Source organism: Jaculus jaculus, chromosome 5 (genome assembly GCF_020740685.1).
Source record: "Jaculus jaculus isolate mJacJac1 chromosome 5, mJacJac1.mat.Y.cur, whole genome shotgun sequence".
NCBI classification, from domain to species: Eukaryota; Metazoa; Chordata; class Mammalia; order Rodentia; family Dipodidae; genus Jaculus; species Jaculus jaculus.
Genome location: NC_059106.1, coordinates 157964347 through 157980421, shown reverse-complemented (window position 1 = coordinate 157980421; position 16075 = coordinate 157964347). Strand labels below are relative to the sequence as shown.

Sequence of the window (16075 nt, the reverse complement as noted above, 5' to 3'; positions counted from 1 at the left end):
AATTTTTGTAAAACTTGGACTTACTTGCTTGTGATGGGTAAAAGAAGGGCTTGAGAACATGGGAGAAGGGAAAGCAGTGCGACAGGATGCACACAGGAGAGGCACCATGGAAACAAGAAAAGCAATCACTAGAGAATGACTCCATGGACTGGGTGACACGTGGATACAGAAGGTCCAGAGACGTTGGCCATGTTCGTGTGCACATATGCGTGTGAATGTGTTAGTGCACACACATCATGCCTGTAAAGCATGAAGGTTAGGGGACTTGGAATGCAAACATTGGAAGGTGTAGCTGGTCAGTAGATGCTGCCTTTTGGCCCAAAGGTCAACAGCTGGCCCACCCAAATATGGTCAGGGCCATCTAGTTGTTAAAGATTAATACCACCACCAGATCATTAGTTTATTAGATACAATGTCACCATTACCTCTAGGACTCTTAAACTTTTTCCTTCATAAAGTCAAAAGGAACTTATAGATCAAGGTTTTAGGTTATATTTGGTAACTCTGTAAACCAAATGTGACTTGAGAAGTCAATTAGTGATATTCCCTTGATATCTTTTCACCAAGAATGCTAGTTCCAGTCCTACCTCTAGGTGTTTGTGTTCAGAAGTTGTTTGTTTTAAAACTCCGAAGAAGAAAGAAAAAAAAACATTGAAGGGACTGGAGAGATGACTTAGTGGTTAAAGATGCTTGCTTGAAAAGTCTGCAACCTGAGTTCAGTTCCCCTGTCCCCATGTAAATCCAGAGGCGCAAAGTGGCACGTGTGTCTGGAGTTTGTGTACAGTGGCGGGAGGCCCTCATGTGCTTTCACTCTTCTCTCCAATGAATGAATAGAACAAATTGTTTAAACATTGAATTCCAAATCTAGAAAATAACTATATCTAATGGAAAGAAATGGAAAATTATCAGTTGAATGAAACACTACATAATTGCTAAGCATCACAGTGTTGAACACTGTGCAGTAATGAAAGAAAATCTTGTGTAAAGTGAAGAAACAGTGCATTTGCTAACACCATGGTTATAACTAAAAATGTGCATAAAAGAAATAGTAGGGCTGGAGAGATGGGTTAGCGGTTAAGGCACTTGCCTGCAAAGGCTAGGGACCTGTGTTCTACTCTCCTGGTCCCACATAAGCCAGATGCACAAGCGCACAAGGTCGCACGTGCACACAAGGTGGTGCACGCATCTGGAGTCCAATTACAGTGGCTGGAGACCCTGGCACGCCAATTCTCTCTCACACAGTCTTGCATTTAAAAAGAAAAAAAGAAAACAGTCTTTTGCTTACCTCAAAAAAATAAAAAGAAAAGAAAAAGAAATAGTGTAAAGTGTGTACTATTTCTGTAAGGACTCATGAACATTTTAGAAGTATGAAGTTGTGTATTGGAAAAGAGACTTCTGGAAAGCAAGTATGTGTATAGGAGAAGTTTTTTGTTTTGTAATAGAAAATACTAGAATTAAGCCGGGCGTGGTGGCGCATGCCTTTAATCCTAGCATTCAGGAGGCAGACATAGGAGGATCGCCATGAATCCAAGGCCACCCTGTGACTACATACTGAATTCCAGGTCAGCCTGGGCCAGAGTGAGACCCTACCTCAAAAAAAAAAAAAAAAAAAAAAATACTAGAATTAAACAAGAGAATTACTTCAATTTTGTTTTATTTACTGTTCCTAAAATACATGTCATGATATTTACATATATGTTCAGCATATCTAGTATTTTAAATGGAAGAAATTTTGATATTTCAAAAGACAAGGACTAATTGGCAAGAATCTAACAAAATACTAATCTTCAAAATAACAATTTTGGGCTGGAGAAATGGCTTAGCAGTGAAGGTGCTTGCCTATGAAGTCTAAGGACTCTGGTTCAATTCTCCAGATCCCACACAAGCCAGATGCACATGGTGGCACATGCATCTTGAGTTCATTTACAGTGACTAGAGAGGCCTTGGTGTGCCTGTTCTCTTTCTCTCTTCTCTCTCTCTGTCTCAAATAGATAAATAAACATCTAAAAATGAGACTGACTAAAAAATATATATCTATTTTTTATAATAACAATTTAGGGACTGGAGAGATGGCTTAACAGTTAAGGCATTTGCTTGCAAAGCCAAAGGATCCTGGTTCAATTCTCTACGACCCACGTAAGCCAGATGCACAAGGGGGCGCATGCATCTGGAGTTCCTTTGTAAATGACTGGAGGCCCTAGCATACCCATTCTGTGTGTGTGTGTGTGTGTGTGTGTGTGTGTGTCTGTCTACCTCTTTCCCCCAAATAAATAAATATAATATAATAAAGTAACAATTTAGCCAGGCACGATGGAATGCACCTTTAATCCCAGCATTCGGGAGGCAGAGGTAGGAGGATCACTGAGTTCAAGGCCATTCTGGGGCTACAGCATAAGTTGTACATAATCCTATCCTAGAGTAAGACCCTACCTCAAATAAATAACAATTTTAGAAAAGGCAGGGGGCTGGGGAAATGGCTCAACAGTTGAAGGTGCTTGCTTGCAAAACCTGCTAGCCTGAATTGGCCCAGGTTTAGTTCCTCAATACTCACATAAAACCAGTTGCACAAAGAGCCACATGTGTCTAGAGTTCATTTGCAGTGGCAGGAGGCCCTGGCACATGTATTCATTCATAATTTATTCTCTCTGTTTTCCTTTCTGTCTCCTTGCAAAAAAAAAAAGGGGGGGGGGGTGAGGTGGCCTAGTAGATAAGGTGCTTGCCTGCAAAGCCTAAGAATTAAAGTTCAATTCCCCAGTTCCCATGTAAGCCAGATGCACAAAGTGGTGCATGCATGTGGAGTTTGTTTGCAGTGGCTAGAGGCCCTCTGTTTGCCTCTCTCTCTCTAATAAATAATATATTAAAAATAAAAGAAAAACAAAACAAACTAAAAAAAAGACTCTAGTCACCATGAGTGACTATGACAGTTTTCTTATGAATAGTTTATCACTTCTTTTCACCTGCTTTCTAAAGCAAAACTTACAAGAAAAATTCAAGAGATTTAAAAAATATATTTTATTATTGATTTATTTATTTGACAGAGAAAGAGAGAGAGAGAGAATGGGCACCCCAGGGCCTCCAGCCACTGTAAACAAACTCTAGAAGCATGCTTCCCCTTGTGCATCTGGCTAACATGGGTCCTGAGGAATGGAACCTGGGTCCTTTGGCTTTGCAGTCAAATGTCTTAACCACTAAGCCGTCCCTCAGGAGTTTTTTTTTAAAGGCTGTGGAAATTGGCCACATTTCCTTATTCAACAATGTCCTCTCCAGAATACCCTCACTCTCCCCGAATAGGTAATTGATAAACTGTGTGTGGTCAACTAAAAAAAACTGTTTAAGTCGGGCTGAGGAGATGTCTTAGCAATTAAAGGTGCTTGCTTGCAAAGTTTGCCAGCCCAGATTCAGTTCCTCAGTACCCACATAAAACCAGATACACAAAGTAATATGTGCATCTCGAGTTCATTTGATACCCCAAGAGGACCTGGTATACCCTTCATGTCTCCCTCTCTTTCTCCCTATCCACAAATCAAGATATATAAAATAATATTTCAGCTGGGTGTGGTGGTGCACACCTTTAATCCCAGCATTTGGGAGGCACAGGTAGTAGAATTGTCATGAGTTCGAGGTCAGCCTGAGACTACATAGTGACTTCTAGGTAAGCCTGGGCTAGAGTGGGACCCTACCTCAAAAACCAAAGGAAAAAGAAAAAGAATTTTCAATCACAATTTCAGTCCATCTTGGCAGAGTAAAAATTCTAAACGAGGATATTATGGTAATTTGAATAATAATACTCAAGCCTAAACCCTATCTACCATCAGATTCATTAACAAACTCTTGGTTTCCTATTCTATGAAAAACCTGTTTTGCACAGTTGTTTGCTTTATCTTAATTCTTTGTGTGTGCATGTTTTATGTACATAGAAGAGGGTGAGTGTGCACATGCCATACTGCACATGTGGTTAGAGGACAACTTTTGGGTTATTACTCTCCACCTCAGATCCTGGCTGGGAGATTCCCTGTCTCTGCTTCTCATCTCATTGTCAGCATGCTAGGATCACAGAAGCCCGCGTACAGCTTACAGAAGCCCCCACAGCTTCTGCCATTTTGCTCCCCAGACTTGCTTCATCTTACATCTTTTTTGTTGTTGTTGTTGTTGTTTTGTTTTGTTTTGTTTTGTTTTGTTTTGTTTTGTTTTGTTTTGTTTTGTTTTTGTTTTTTGAGGTAGGGTCTCACTCTAGCTCAGGCTGACCTGGAATTCACTCTGCATTCTCAGGGTGGCCTCAAGCTCACGGCGATCCTCCTACCTCTGCCTTTGGGATTAAAGGTGTACGCTACTACACCTAGCTCTTCATTTTCTAAAACTTGAATTGTATTTGCTCTTATTGTGACTAGATTTTTTTTCTCTCAAGAGTCCAGAATTTATTTGTTTGTTTATTTTGAAAAGGGGTCACTTCGTATTGCCTAGGCTGGCCTTGAATTCCCTGTTGTAGCTCAAGCTAACCTGAAACTCTAGATCCTCCTGCTTCTACCTCCTAAGTGCTGGCAAGTGCTTAGATGGTAAGTATGTGCCACCATGCCAGGTCAGAATTTATTCTTAAAACAATGTAGTAACAGCCTTTGTCATGATTTAGCTTCTGGCAGAAATGAAGATGGAAAAGAATTTTTTTCCTGTTGGGAGAGAAATTGCTGGAATTGTGTTAGATGGTAAGTTTGCAAATAGAAATATCTGTATTTTATACAGTAAGAGTAATTTAATAATAGCTAACAGATTCACCAGTACATAAAATGACATCCCTTCTAATATAAATTTTGACTATATAAAAGTCCCTAAAAGGGGCTGGAGAAATGACTTAGCAATTAAGTGCCTGCCTGTGAAGTCTGAGGACCCTGTTTCAAGGCTTGATTCCCCATTACCCATGTAGGCCAGATGCACAAGGTGGCACGTTTTTGTGGAGTTCATTTGCAATGGCTGGAGGCCCTGGTGCACCCATTCTCTCCCTCTCTCTCTCCCTCTCCTTCTCCCTCCCTCCCTCCCTCCCTCTCTCTCTCTCTCATTTTCAAATAAATAACTAAAAATTTAAAAAAGAAATCCCTAAAAGTTAAAGCTAGGTGGTCTGGGAAGATGGTCAAAAGGTACTTGCTTGCAGAGCCTGTTGGCCTGGGTTCAATACCAAACTACCCATGTAAGCTAGACACAAAAAGTGGCACAAGCACCCGACATTGGTTTGCAGTGGCGAGGGGTTTGGGCATGCCCATACAGGTGCACACAACCACACACATATAAGTGCAAATAAATAAACCGCAAAGTTTTTTGAAAAGAAAAAATTAAAACTAGGATTTGATATATAATTAATGAGCTTATAGTTCTATAAGTGCTTAGTATTATTACTTAATTCATGAATAACTATATTAGAATGACCAATTTTGTCCTTTCTGTTTAGTTTTGCAGCACTGGGGCTAACACCCAGGGCCTTGATCATGCTAGACAAGCAGTGTATCTCAGAGCTGTGTACCCACCCCTCACTGTTCTTGGCATGATGCTAACAAGTAAGCATGAGGTACTATGTAAGCTAGCTTTGGACCAAAGTTTACATCATTACTAGCTACATTACATGCAATTTTTAAACTTTGCCTTAAATTGAGCATTTTAAAGTGAAGAAAGAATTGGTTTCTGGTACAAAATAACTAATGAGAGTTTATGAACATCCTAATTTTTTTTGTTTCAAGGTAGGGCCTCATTCTAGCTCAGGCTGACCTGGAATTCACTCTGTAGTCTCAGGGTGGCCTCAAACTTACAGTGATCCTCCTAAAGGCATGCACCACCACGCCTGGCTTCTAAAAATTTTTAACCGTTTTAAAATTTTTATTTATTTATACATACACATGTGCCTGTGTGTGCTTGTCACCAGTACACACTTGGTGCATGAGTCCCAGAGAATTGAATCCACATCAGTAGGCTTTGCAAGCAAGCCGAGCCATCCCCTCAGTCCTTACAGTGTGTTTCTGTTCAGGAAATAATGGTTTTAACATGTAGAGCAGTGACTTCAAGTGTCTGAGATAATTTGTTTCTAAATACACATACCCTTTTTTTTTTTTTTTTTTTTTTAAGTAGGGTCTTACTCTAACCCAGACTGACCTGAAATTCACTATGTAGTGACAGGGTGGCCTTGAACTCTCATTGATCCTCCTACCTCTGCCTCCCAAATGCTGGGATTAAAGGCATTTGCTACCACACCTGGCTAGACCTACTCTTATTGCTTTCAGTACTATATTTATTTATTTGAGAGAGAGAGAGAATGGAATGGGCACACCAGGGCCTCTAGCCACTGCAAACAAACTACAGATGTGTGGCACCACCTTGATTCTGGCCTATGTGAGTACTGGGGAATCCAACCTGGGTCCTTAGGCTTTGTAGGCAAGCATCTTAAGTAATAAGCTATCTCTCCAGCACTAGACTTAATCTTTTTTTTTTTTTTTACTTTATTTATTTATTTGAGAGAGAAAAAGGGGGAGAGAGAATGGGTGTTGCAGGGCCTCCAGCCACTACAAATGAACTCCAGACACTTGTGACCCCTTATGTATCTGGCTCATGTGGGTCCTGGGGAATCGAACCAAGGTCCTTTGGCTTTGCAGGCACATGCCTTAACTGCTAAGCCATCTCTCCAGCCCTAGACCTACTCTTAATACTCACTAGTAGGTAGTTCATGATCCATCAGTGAGTATTTGCTCTTGTATATCTCAGTAAGTGTGCAGTATAATGTGGGGTAACTCTATATTTGAGTTTTACCTGTGATTTTATTAACATGAATAGTACTCTTCATTAATGTAATCTTCTGACTTAGCTATGTGATAATTTTATTCTCGTTTATTCTGTTCAGGCTGCAGAAAAAAGAAAGTATATCTAGATGATCATTAATTCATTCTACATTTAGTAAGCACTTGCTAAGTGCTTAGGATGTAAACAATATAGTACCTACTTCCAAAAGGTCCCTGTAAGGAGAACAGATAACACACAGAGAAAGTTCTTAGCAGTTAAGGCACTAGCCTATGAAGCCGAAGGACTGAAGCTTAATTATACAGGTCCCACGTAAGCCAGATGCACAAGGTGGCACATGCATCTGGAGTTCATTTGCAGTGGCTGGAGGCCCTGGCACACTCATAACCCCCCTCCGCCTGCCTCTTTCTCAAATAAGTAAAATTAAAAATAAAAAAAAAAACACTTCTTGAAACCAGGCATGGTAGCACATGCCTTTAATCCCAGCACTCAGGAGGCAGAGGTAGGAGGATTGCCGTGAATTCGAGGTCAGCCTGAGACTGCATAGTGAATTCCAGGTCAACCTGGGCTAGACCAAGACCCTACCTCAAAAAACAAAACAACAAAAAGTCCAAGGGGGAACCTCCCAATGCAGTCACAAGAGAAAGTAAAGACTTCTTAGATAAACTTATCTGAAAGATTAGGGCAGGCAGCCATAGTGGTTCAATTCTCCAGTACCCACGTAAAGCCAGATGCACAAGATGGTGCATGCAACTGGTGTTCATTTGCAGTAGCAGGAGGCCCTGGCATGCCCATACTGTCCCTTTCTCTCCCCTCCTTCCCCCATGTATATATGTATATATACCTCTGACTCACAAATAAAAATATTATTTAGGGCTGGAAAAATAGCTTAATTGTTAAGGCATTTGCCTGCCAAGCCAAAGGAGCCAAGTTCAATTCCCCAGGACCCACGTAAGCCAGATGCAGAAGGTGGCACATGCTTCTGGAGTTTGTTTGCAACAGCTGGAGGCCCTGGCATGCCCTTTCTCTCTTTCTCTCTAGCTGTCTCTTTCTCTTGCATGCTCACTCACTCTCTCAAAAAATATATATAAATATACATATTTATTTTGTGTGTCTGTGTGTATTATTTTTAAAATTCTCAACCAAGGGCTGGAGAGATGGCTTAGTGATTAAGCGCTTGCCTGTCAGGCCTAAGGACCCCGGTTCGAGGCTCAATTCTCCAGGACCCACAATAGCCAGATGCACAAGGGGCGCACGCGTCTGGAGGTGCTTTGCAGTGGCTAGAGGTCCTGGCATGCCCATTCTCTATCTGTCTGCCTCTTTCTCTCTGTCTGTTGCTCTCAAATAAATAAATAACAAAAAAATTTTTTAAAAATTTTCAGCCAACGGTCTAGGCTCAGTGGTCATAAAGTATGTGGCATGCACAAGACCCATGGGTTCTATATCCAGTACTGAAAACCAAAACAGAAAAGATTTTTTTTTTAATTTTTTAAATTTTTATTAGCATTTTCCATGATTAAAAAAAAAATCCCATGGTAATTCCCTCCCTCCCCACCCCCACACTTTCCCCTTTGAAATTCCATTCTCCATAATATTACCTCCCAATCACAATCATTGTACTTACATATATACAATATCAACCTATTAAGTACCCTCCTCCCTTCCTTTCTCTTCCCTTTATGAGAAATTTTTTTAATATTTAATTTTTACTTATTTATTTGAGAGAGAGAGAAACAGAGAATGGGCATGTCAGGGCCTCCAGCCACTGCAAATGAACTCCAGACACATCTGGCTCACATGGGTCCTGGGGAATCAAACAGAGGTCCTTTGGCTTTCAGGCCAATGCCTTACCCACCAAGCCATCTCTCCAGCCCCCGAAAAGAAATTTTTTTGTTTTGTTTTGTTTTTTGAGGTAGGTTCTCACTCTGGTCCAGGCTGACCTGGAATTAACTCTGTCATCTCAGGGTGGCCTTGAACTCATGGCAATCCTCCTACCTCTGCCTCCCAAGTGCTGGGATTAAAGGCGTGAGCCACCACGCCCGGCCCAGAAAAGAAATTTTTTAAAAATATTTTTATTTATTTATTTATTTGAGAGCGACAGACACAGAGAGAAAGACAGATAGAGGGAGAGAGAGAGAATGGGCGCGCCAGGGCTTCCAGCCTCTGCAAACGAACTCCAGACGCGTGCGCCCCCTTGTGCATCTGGCTAACGTGGGACCTGGGGAACCGAGCCTCGAACTGGGGTCCTTAGGCTTCACAGGCAAGTGCTTAACCGCTAAGCCATCTCTCCAGCCCAGAAAAGAAATTTTTAACTGAACAAAATGATGGTATGAATGTGACTCATTCTCCTCATAATTGTGATAGGAGGGTAGACCAAAACCAGACCCTTGATGAGCATTATAAATTAGTTTTAATTTCAGGAAATGACTGGAGTTGCTATGTGAAGGATAGATTTGAGGCAAACTAGTCCCTGCATATAAAGACTAGTAGAGAGAGTCATAGCAAAGGCCAACCTGGCCATGGTGACAGGCAAAGAAGAGGAGCATAGTAAAGAAGTGTTGAGGAGACTAGATTGGCAGGACTTAATGATTAGTGCTAAGGAAACCACTGCATAAGCAGGGCATGATGGCACACACCTTTGATCCCAGCACTTGGGAGGCAGAAGTAGGAGGATCGCTGTGAGTTCGAGGCCACCCTGAGACTCCATAGTGAATTCCAAGTTAGCCTGGGCTAGAATGAGACCCTACCTCGAAAAAAAATAAAAATTCACAGTGTGAGTATAAGAACAGTGAAGGACATAGAGTTAGCCTTCAGGCAGGAATTGTTACCACCAAGTACAAATAAAGATAATCCCATACAGAAGGCAATGATGACTTTACATTTACACATAGTTAGTTTAAGTACTTAAGTGATACCTCCCTGACAATATCTAGCAAGCTCGTGGCATGAATCAAATCATAAGGTATATGTAAGGTTAGTGCAGGAAAATTTAATATTTGAGAGTTGTCAGCATATAGTAGAAATTAAGGAGCATCTTTCAGAATGCTAGTGTTCAAGGGATGGCTGAGAAAATAAGCTTGTGAAGGGAGCTAAGAAAAGAGAGTGATCCCAGAGAAAGAAGAGTACAGTATGTCAGAACCCAGAGGTATTGAGGGGCATTGGCACAGGAGGGATACCAAGAAAAAGGAAACTGCTAAAGGAAGAATACAGGAGCTGGCAAGGTGGCTCAGCTGTTCAAGCCAGTTGGCCCAAGTTAATTCCCAGCACCCATATAAAGTCAGATGCAAAGTGGCACATGAATCTGTAACCCCAAAATGCCTCCAGCAAAGGGAGGCATGGCCAGGAAAACTTGGAAGCTCACAGCCAGCTAGACTGGTGCACACAGAGTGGTAAAAACAAGACAAGGAAAACCCTGTTTCAAGCAAAATGTGGAAAGAGGACAAATGCCCTCAAGATGGCCTCAGTCCTCTAGACATGCATGTGGTACCTGCACACCCATACCACATCATGCACATACATGCAAACACATGGCTAGTTTATTTAAAAAATAAAGAATACAAGGCTGGAGAGATAGCTTAGCGAGTAAGGGGCTTGCCTCCAAAGCCAAAGGACCCAGGTTCGACTCCCCAGTACCCATGTAAACCAGATGCACAAGGGGGTGCACGCATATGGAGTTCATTTGCAGTGGCTGGAGGCCCTGGCACGCCCATTCTCTTCTCTATCTCCCTATTTCTGTATATCTCTTTCTCAAATAAATAAAAATAAAAAATATTTTTTAAAAGGAGGACTATAGAACCAGACGTAGTGGTGCACGCCTTTAATCCCAGCACTCGGGAGGCAGAGGCAGGAGGATTGCCTTGAGTTCAAGGCCACCCTGAGACTACATTGTTAATTCCAGGTCAGCCTGGGCTAGAGTGAGACCCTACCTCAAAAATCAAAAAAAAAAAAAAAAAATTACATGCCAAGTATCAAAAGATGTGCCCTGAGACCTTTTTAGTGTCAGAGCTAGCCACTTCTAGATGACTTCTGTACTGCATCTCAGTTCCTTATCTGTAGATGAGGAAAGTGATGCCTAGGAGGGAGAGAAAGTGTGCGAGCATATAAAGGATGGCTAAGCCTCCTCTCTATAACTTTCACCCTGTGCTCTTTGAACAAAACTGCTCAAATAACTTGACTATTGCTAGGGGCTTTTATCTATTTGCAGGGAAAATAGAACAGTTTCATTATATATATATGTATGTATATTTGTTTTTTGGGGGGTTTTATATTTTATTTTTATTTATTTATTTATTTGTTTGTTTATTTGAGAGAGGGAAATAGGCAGAGAGAGAATAAACATGTCAGGGCCTCCAGCCACTGCATACAACCTCCAGATGCATGCACCCCCTTGTGCATCTGGTTTCCATGGGTCCTGGGGAATTGAACCTGGATCCTTTGTCTTTGCAGCCAAGCGCTTGGACCTCTAAGACATCTCTCCAGCCCATATATATACATACATACATACATACATACATACATACATACATATATACACACACATACATATATATATATATATATTTTTTTTTTTTGAGGTAGGGTCTCACTCTAGTCCAGGCTGACCTGGAATTTACTCTCATTCCAGGCTGACCTCAAACTCACACCAATTTTGTCCTCTCACCTCTACCTCCTGAGTGCTGGGATTAAAGGCATGAGCCACCATGTCCAGCTCTCATTTTCTTATTTTTAAAGTTCCAAAAACTTCCTTGATGTGAATCTGAATTTACTTCCTAAATCTAGAGTAATTTTACATGTTATTTATCAGAATTCTCCATCATGTTGCTGAGATTCTGCAACTACTGACGAAAGACTGTGGTAGGCAGAGTGAATAATAGAAGATATCAAACATCAGAAGCTACAGAATGATTTTTTTTTCCTTTTCATCTTCATCCATAAGGTTAGCTAATTGGTAGAGAGCCCCAGAAACTTACTTCTCTCTGGTGTCCCTGTGCCCTGGATGTTCTAGAGAAACCAAATTTGAAATTTTCTATCCTACACTATAGTCCTTTAGGCTACCATAAGGTCCTTGAACTTCTTGGCCTTTTTTCTGAGTGAGTGACTGTTTATAAATACATAGATGGTTTGATTTGTTTTAATAGTTAAATAAGAAATTACATTTAATGGCCTTGTAATATTAACTGTTGGTTTTTTGCACTCCAGTTGGCAGCAAAGTCTCCTTCTTCCAGCCAGAGGATGAAGTAGTGGGTAAGTAGAGTAGTTCACAGGTCCTGTGCAGACCATCCATCTGTTCTCTTCTCATCTCTTTGTCTGCTGTATATAATTCTTAAGATTTACCATGGCCTTACTTGCTTAAAAACACTTTCCTAACCTGAGGTCTGTATCTAAGGGGTAAAGTGCTTGTCTCATGCACAAAGTGCTGTGTTTGATCCCAGCACTCCAAAAATGAACTAAAACAAGTTCTGGGCTTTTAGAATTTGCTCTCAACTATGCATTGATAAAATTTAGAGTCTGCTCTTAATTAGCAGGACATTTAAAGCTCGCCAATATTTAGGTATAGAACAGTTTTATAGATAGAAAGATGACCATAAGTTGCTACTAAACTTGATGCAGTACTCTCCGAGTTGGTCCTTAGCATGGCCAGACTGATGTTCTAGATAAAAAGAGTCACACACAGTCCTGTGCTTGATGAATGCTGGCTCACTGGGCCATATAGAACCTTTGTTCTCCAATGTATTTTTCGGGGTAGGATGTTGCTGTAGCACAGGCTGACCTCGGATTCTCTATGTAGTCTCAGGGTGGCCTTGAACTCACAGTGATCCTCCTACCTCTGCCTCCCAAGTGCTGGGATTAAAGGCATGTGCCACCACACCCAACTAAGTATTTTTTTTAATCAGTAATTACTGCAGTGTTTGAACAAATGTATTTATGCTTGTATCTCGGGCACTCAGACATACTTGTACTGTATCACTTTTCTAATAGTCTTTGAAATTTTCCTTATCTTTATGAAAGAAGGACATATAAGCTTAGAAAATGCTTAGCCTACTGAATTCACCTAGGGTTGCTTGCATGAACATGGGTTTGGGGTTATTTACCAGAGTACAGGCTACTTCCCAGTGTCTTCCTACTGAAGATAATGTCTCCCTATCTCCTGCAACCATTAACTGCCAAGAACTTATTAGGCATGGGAACCTCATGTGATCCTCTAATGCCCATGCACAAATGTTGGGGTTCCTACTCTTGTGCAGGCAGTGACACCCACTATGAGCTCGTGAAGGCACTGGCTGTGTCATGTCCAAAAGACAGTGTTCCACAGCACTCCTCCCCATCGTCTGGTTCTGCATTCTTTCTTCCCCCTCTTATACATGCTTATGCTTGGAGGGGATGTTCATCTAACACTGAACACTTAACAGCACATTGCTGAGTTTTGAGTCTTCCCACAATCACTGAATTGCAACAAAAAGATGTTTCTCTGACCAAAGCTGGGAGCAGTATTATTTATGTGCATGAGCATAAATATTTAAAAGGCAGTCTGATGGGCACAATTTATCCATCTAGCTAACAATAGTAGTGGCTTCCTTCCTCGGGCCAAACACCTCCCCAGACAGCCATAGGCTTTGACTCGGTTTTCAAGTACAAATTCATTCCTTTGGAGTCAGAAACCAATTGGTTGCCCTCATAACAGCCATGCCACTATGGCACCAGTGAGCATACCTTACCTGACTGTTCATTTGTGTAGTGTGGCTCTGAGTAAGACTGGTGATTACTTTTTCCCCTAGAAACCTACATAAAACCTTCTAGCTCAGTTCCAGGTTAATTTTTTCTTTGTCCTACAACTCAAGCATCTGGTGTTATCAGCGATAGGGTTTTATGACCTAGTTCTGATGGGCAACCAGGAGTAATGGCAATAGCCTGTATTGTTTTAGGGTTCTCAGGGCATCCCATACCAACAATTTCCTAGGAGGTATGTCACCTCTGGCACTAGGACTTCTCTAAGTAAAATCAGTAGATCACCAAAAATAAAAAAATAAAAAAAATAAAAGACATTTAAATAGAAGTGGGACTAGTTGGAAAGAACAGGTTCAGTGGGAAGAGAAAGGGGACAAAAGAAGGTAGCAAGTAAATATGATCAAAATACATTATATACATATATGACAATTGTCAATACAATAAATTTTTATTTATTTGCAAGCAGAGAGCGATAGAAGAGAGACAGAGAGAATGGGTACACCAGGGCCTCTAGTCACTGCAAACAAACTCCAGACGCATGCACCACTTTGTGCATGCATCTGGCTTTATGTGGTACTGGGGAATTGAACTCGAGTACTTAGACTTTGCAGGCAAGCACCTTAACCACTATGCCATTTCTCCAGCCGCTAAAATAAATTTAAAAAAGAAAACTATTTAGCCTTATGAAAGGCTTGAGGTTGTTAAAGAACAGATTTTTTTTGGTTTTGTTTTTTGGTTTTTCGAGGTAGGGTTTCACTCTAGTCCAAGCTGACCTGGAATTCACTATGTAGTCTCAGGGTGGCCTCGAACTCACTGTGATCCTCCCTACCCCTGCCTCCCGAGTGCTGGGACCAAAGGCGTGCACCACCACGGCTGGCAAAGAACAGATTTGTAGGAAGGTTTTCTTCAGCTTTTTACGAGATTATCTTTGATTCAAGTATTTTCTGGAAGAATAGGTAATTTCATTCATTTTATTCTAGCCATTAAGTCAATGACACTGTATTATTTAAGTTTTTTGGGGGGGGGTTGGTTTCGAGGTAGGGTCTCACTCGGGCTCAGGCTGACCTGGAATTAACTATGTAGTCTCAGGGTGGCCTCGAACTCACGGCAATCCTCCCATCCCTGCCTCCTGAGTACTACGATTAAAGGCATGTGCCACCACACCTGGCAAGATTTTTTTTTTTTTTTAATAAGAGAACAGAAATAAAAATCTGGCTAGCTTAGAAGGAAATGGAATTTTATTAGAAACATACCAACTGATCCTGTGGAGCTAAACTATGGAAAGGTAACTATGTTTCAGGAACAACTTTACTTTATTTTTTTTTTTAATTATTTTGGCTTTTTGAGGTAGAGTCTTGCTCTAGCCCAGGCTGACCTGGAATTCACTATGTAGTCTCAGGGTAGCCTTGAATTCATGGTGATCCTTCTACCTCTGTTTCCCAAGTACTGGGATTAAAGGTGTGTGCCACCCACCCGGCTTAGGGAACAGTTTTAAGTAGGAGCCCAGGTGCCCCCAACATTCCAGTTTGCCATCATTTGTATATAACTCAGAAGCAAAAACAGAAGTCAAAAAGGAGATAGAATGGGTGTTATAGTGTCCATGCCAGAAACGGTACTTACAGTTATCTTCCGTATTTCTTTTGTATCTTCCTTCCTCACACTAAAACCCTATCATTCCACTAAACATAATCTATACAAGTACCTCTCATTAGGAGTTAATTATTCGTGTTTGGATGTTTTCATTAAACTTGTTGTTTTAATTTTTAGGAATTTTGCCCTTGGATTCTGAAGACCCTGGACTTTGTGAGATTCTTAGAGTACATGAGCATTACCTAGGTATGTGGCAATTCGGTCTTTTAGAATTTATATTAGTCTTACTTTACAGACATGTTAGCTGGTCATGTGACTATTTCTAGCTCATAATTACTCATAAAAACTCCTCATATTCAGACTAAACCATGTAGACCTGCAAATTTTACTAATATTGCATATGGCTAGAACTTGGAAAGGTATTTTGTTTCATGACTCTGAAATTATATTTCTAATCAGAATATTTTAAATTTCTTGGTCTTGGCTTTTTAACTTTTATTTTATTCATTGACAATTTTTTAAAATACTTTTATTTATATTTATTTATTTGAGAGAGAGAGAAGCAGGGAGAGAGAGACAGACACAGAGAGAGAATGGGCATGCCAGGGCCTCCAGCCACTGCAAACAAATTCCAGATGCATGTGCCACCTTGGGCATCTGGCTTGTATGGGTCCTGGGGAATCAAACCTAGGTCCTTTGGCTTTGCAGAAAAGTACCTTAACCTTTAAGCTATTTCCCTAGCCCACCCCCTTTTTAAAAAATACTTTAATTTTTATTTATTTATTTGAGAGAGAAAGAAGTAGAGAGAGAGAAACAGACAAAACACAGGATGGGCACGCCAGGACCTTCATTGACAATATTTACACATGCATAATAATATATTTTGATCACACTCACTTCCCATTCCCTTCTCTTGTCCCCCTCCCCTTACCATTGCACCCCTCCCTCTTCCCAGCTAGTCTTGTCTTTATTTTTTTGTTGTTGTCGT

At 40.9% G+C, this 16075-nt stretch overlaps 1 protein-coding gene across 3 annotated transcripts in view; it reads left to right on the top strand.

Moving 5' to 3' along the window:
- The window catches only part of Cryzl1 (crystallin zeta like 1), a 54220-nt gene that overhangs the window by 17994 nt on the left and 20151 nt on the right, over positions 1 to 16075 (top strand). For all 3 annotated transcript variants that reach the window (XM_004654452.2, XM_045151127.1, XM_045151128.1), the window contains 3 exons: positions 4628 to 4700; positions 11971 to 12015; positions 15265 to 15333. In XM_004654452.2, coding sequence (XP_004654509.2) covers positions 4628 to 4700; positions 11971 to 12015; positions 15265 to 15333 — 187 coding nt within the window. The remainder of the gene's footprint in view (positions 1 to 4627; positions 4701 to 11970; positions 12016 to 15264; positions 15334 to 16075) is intronic.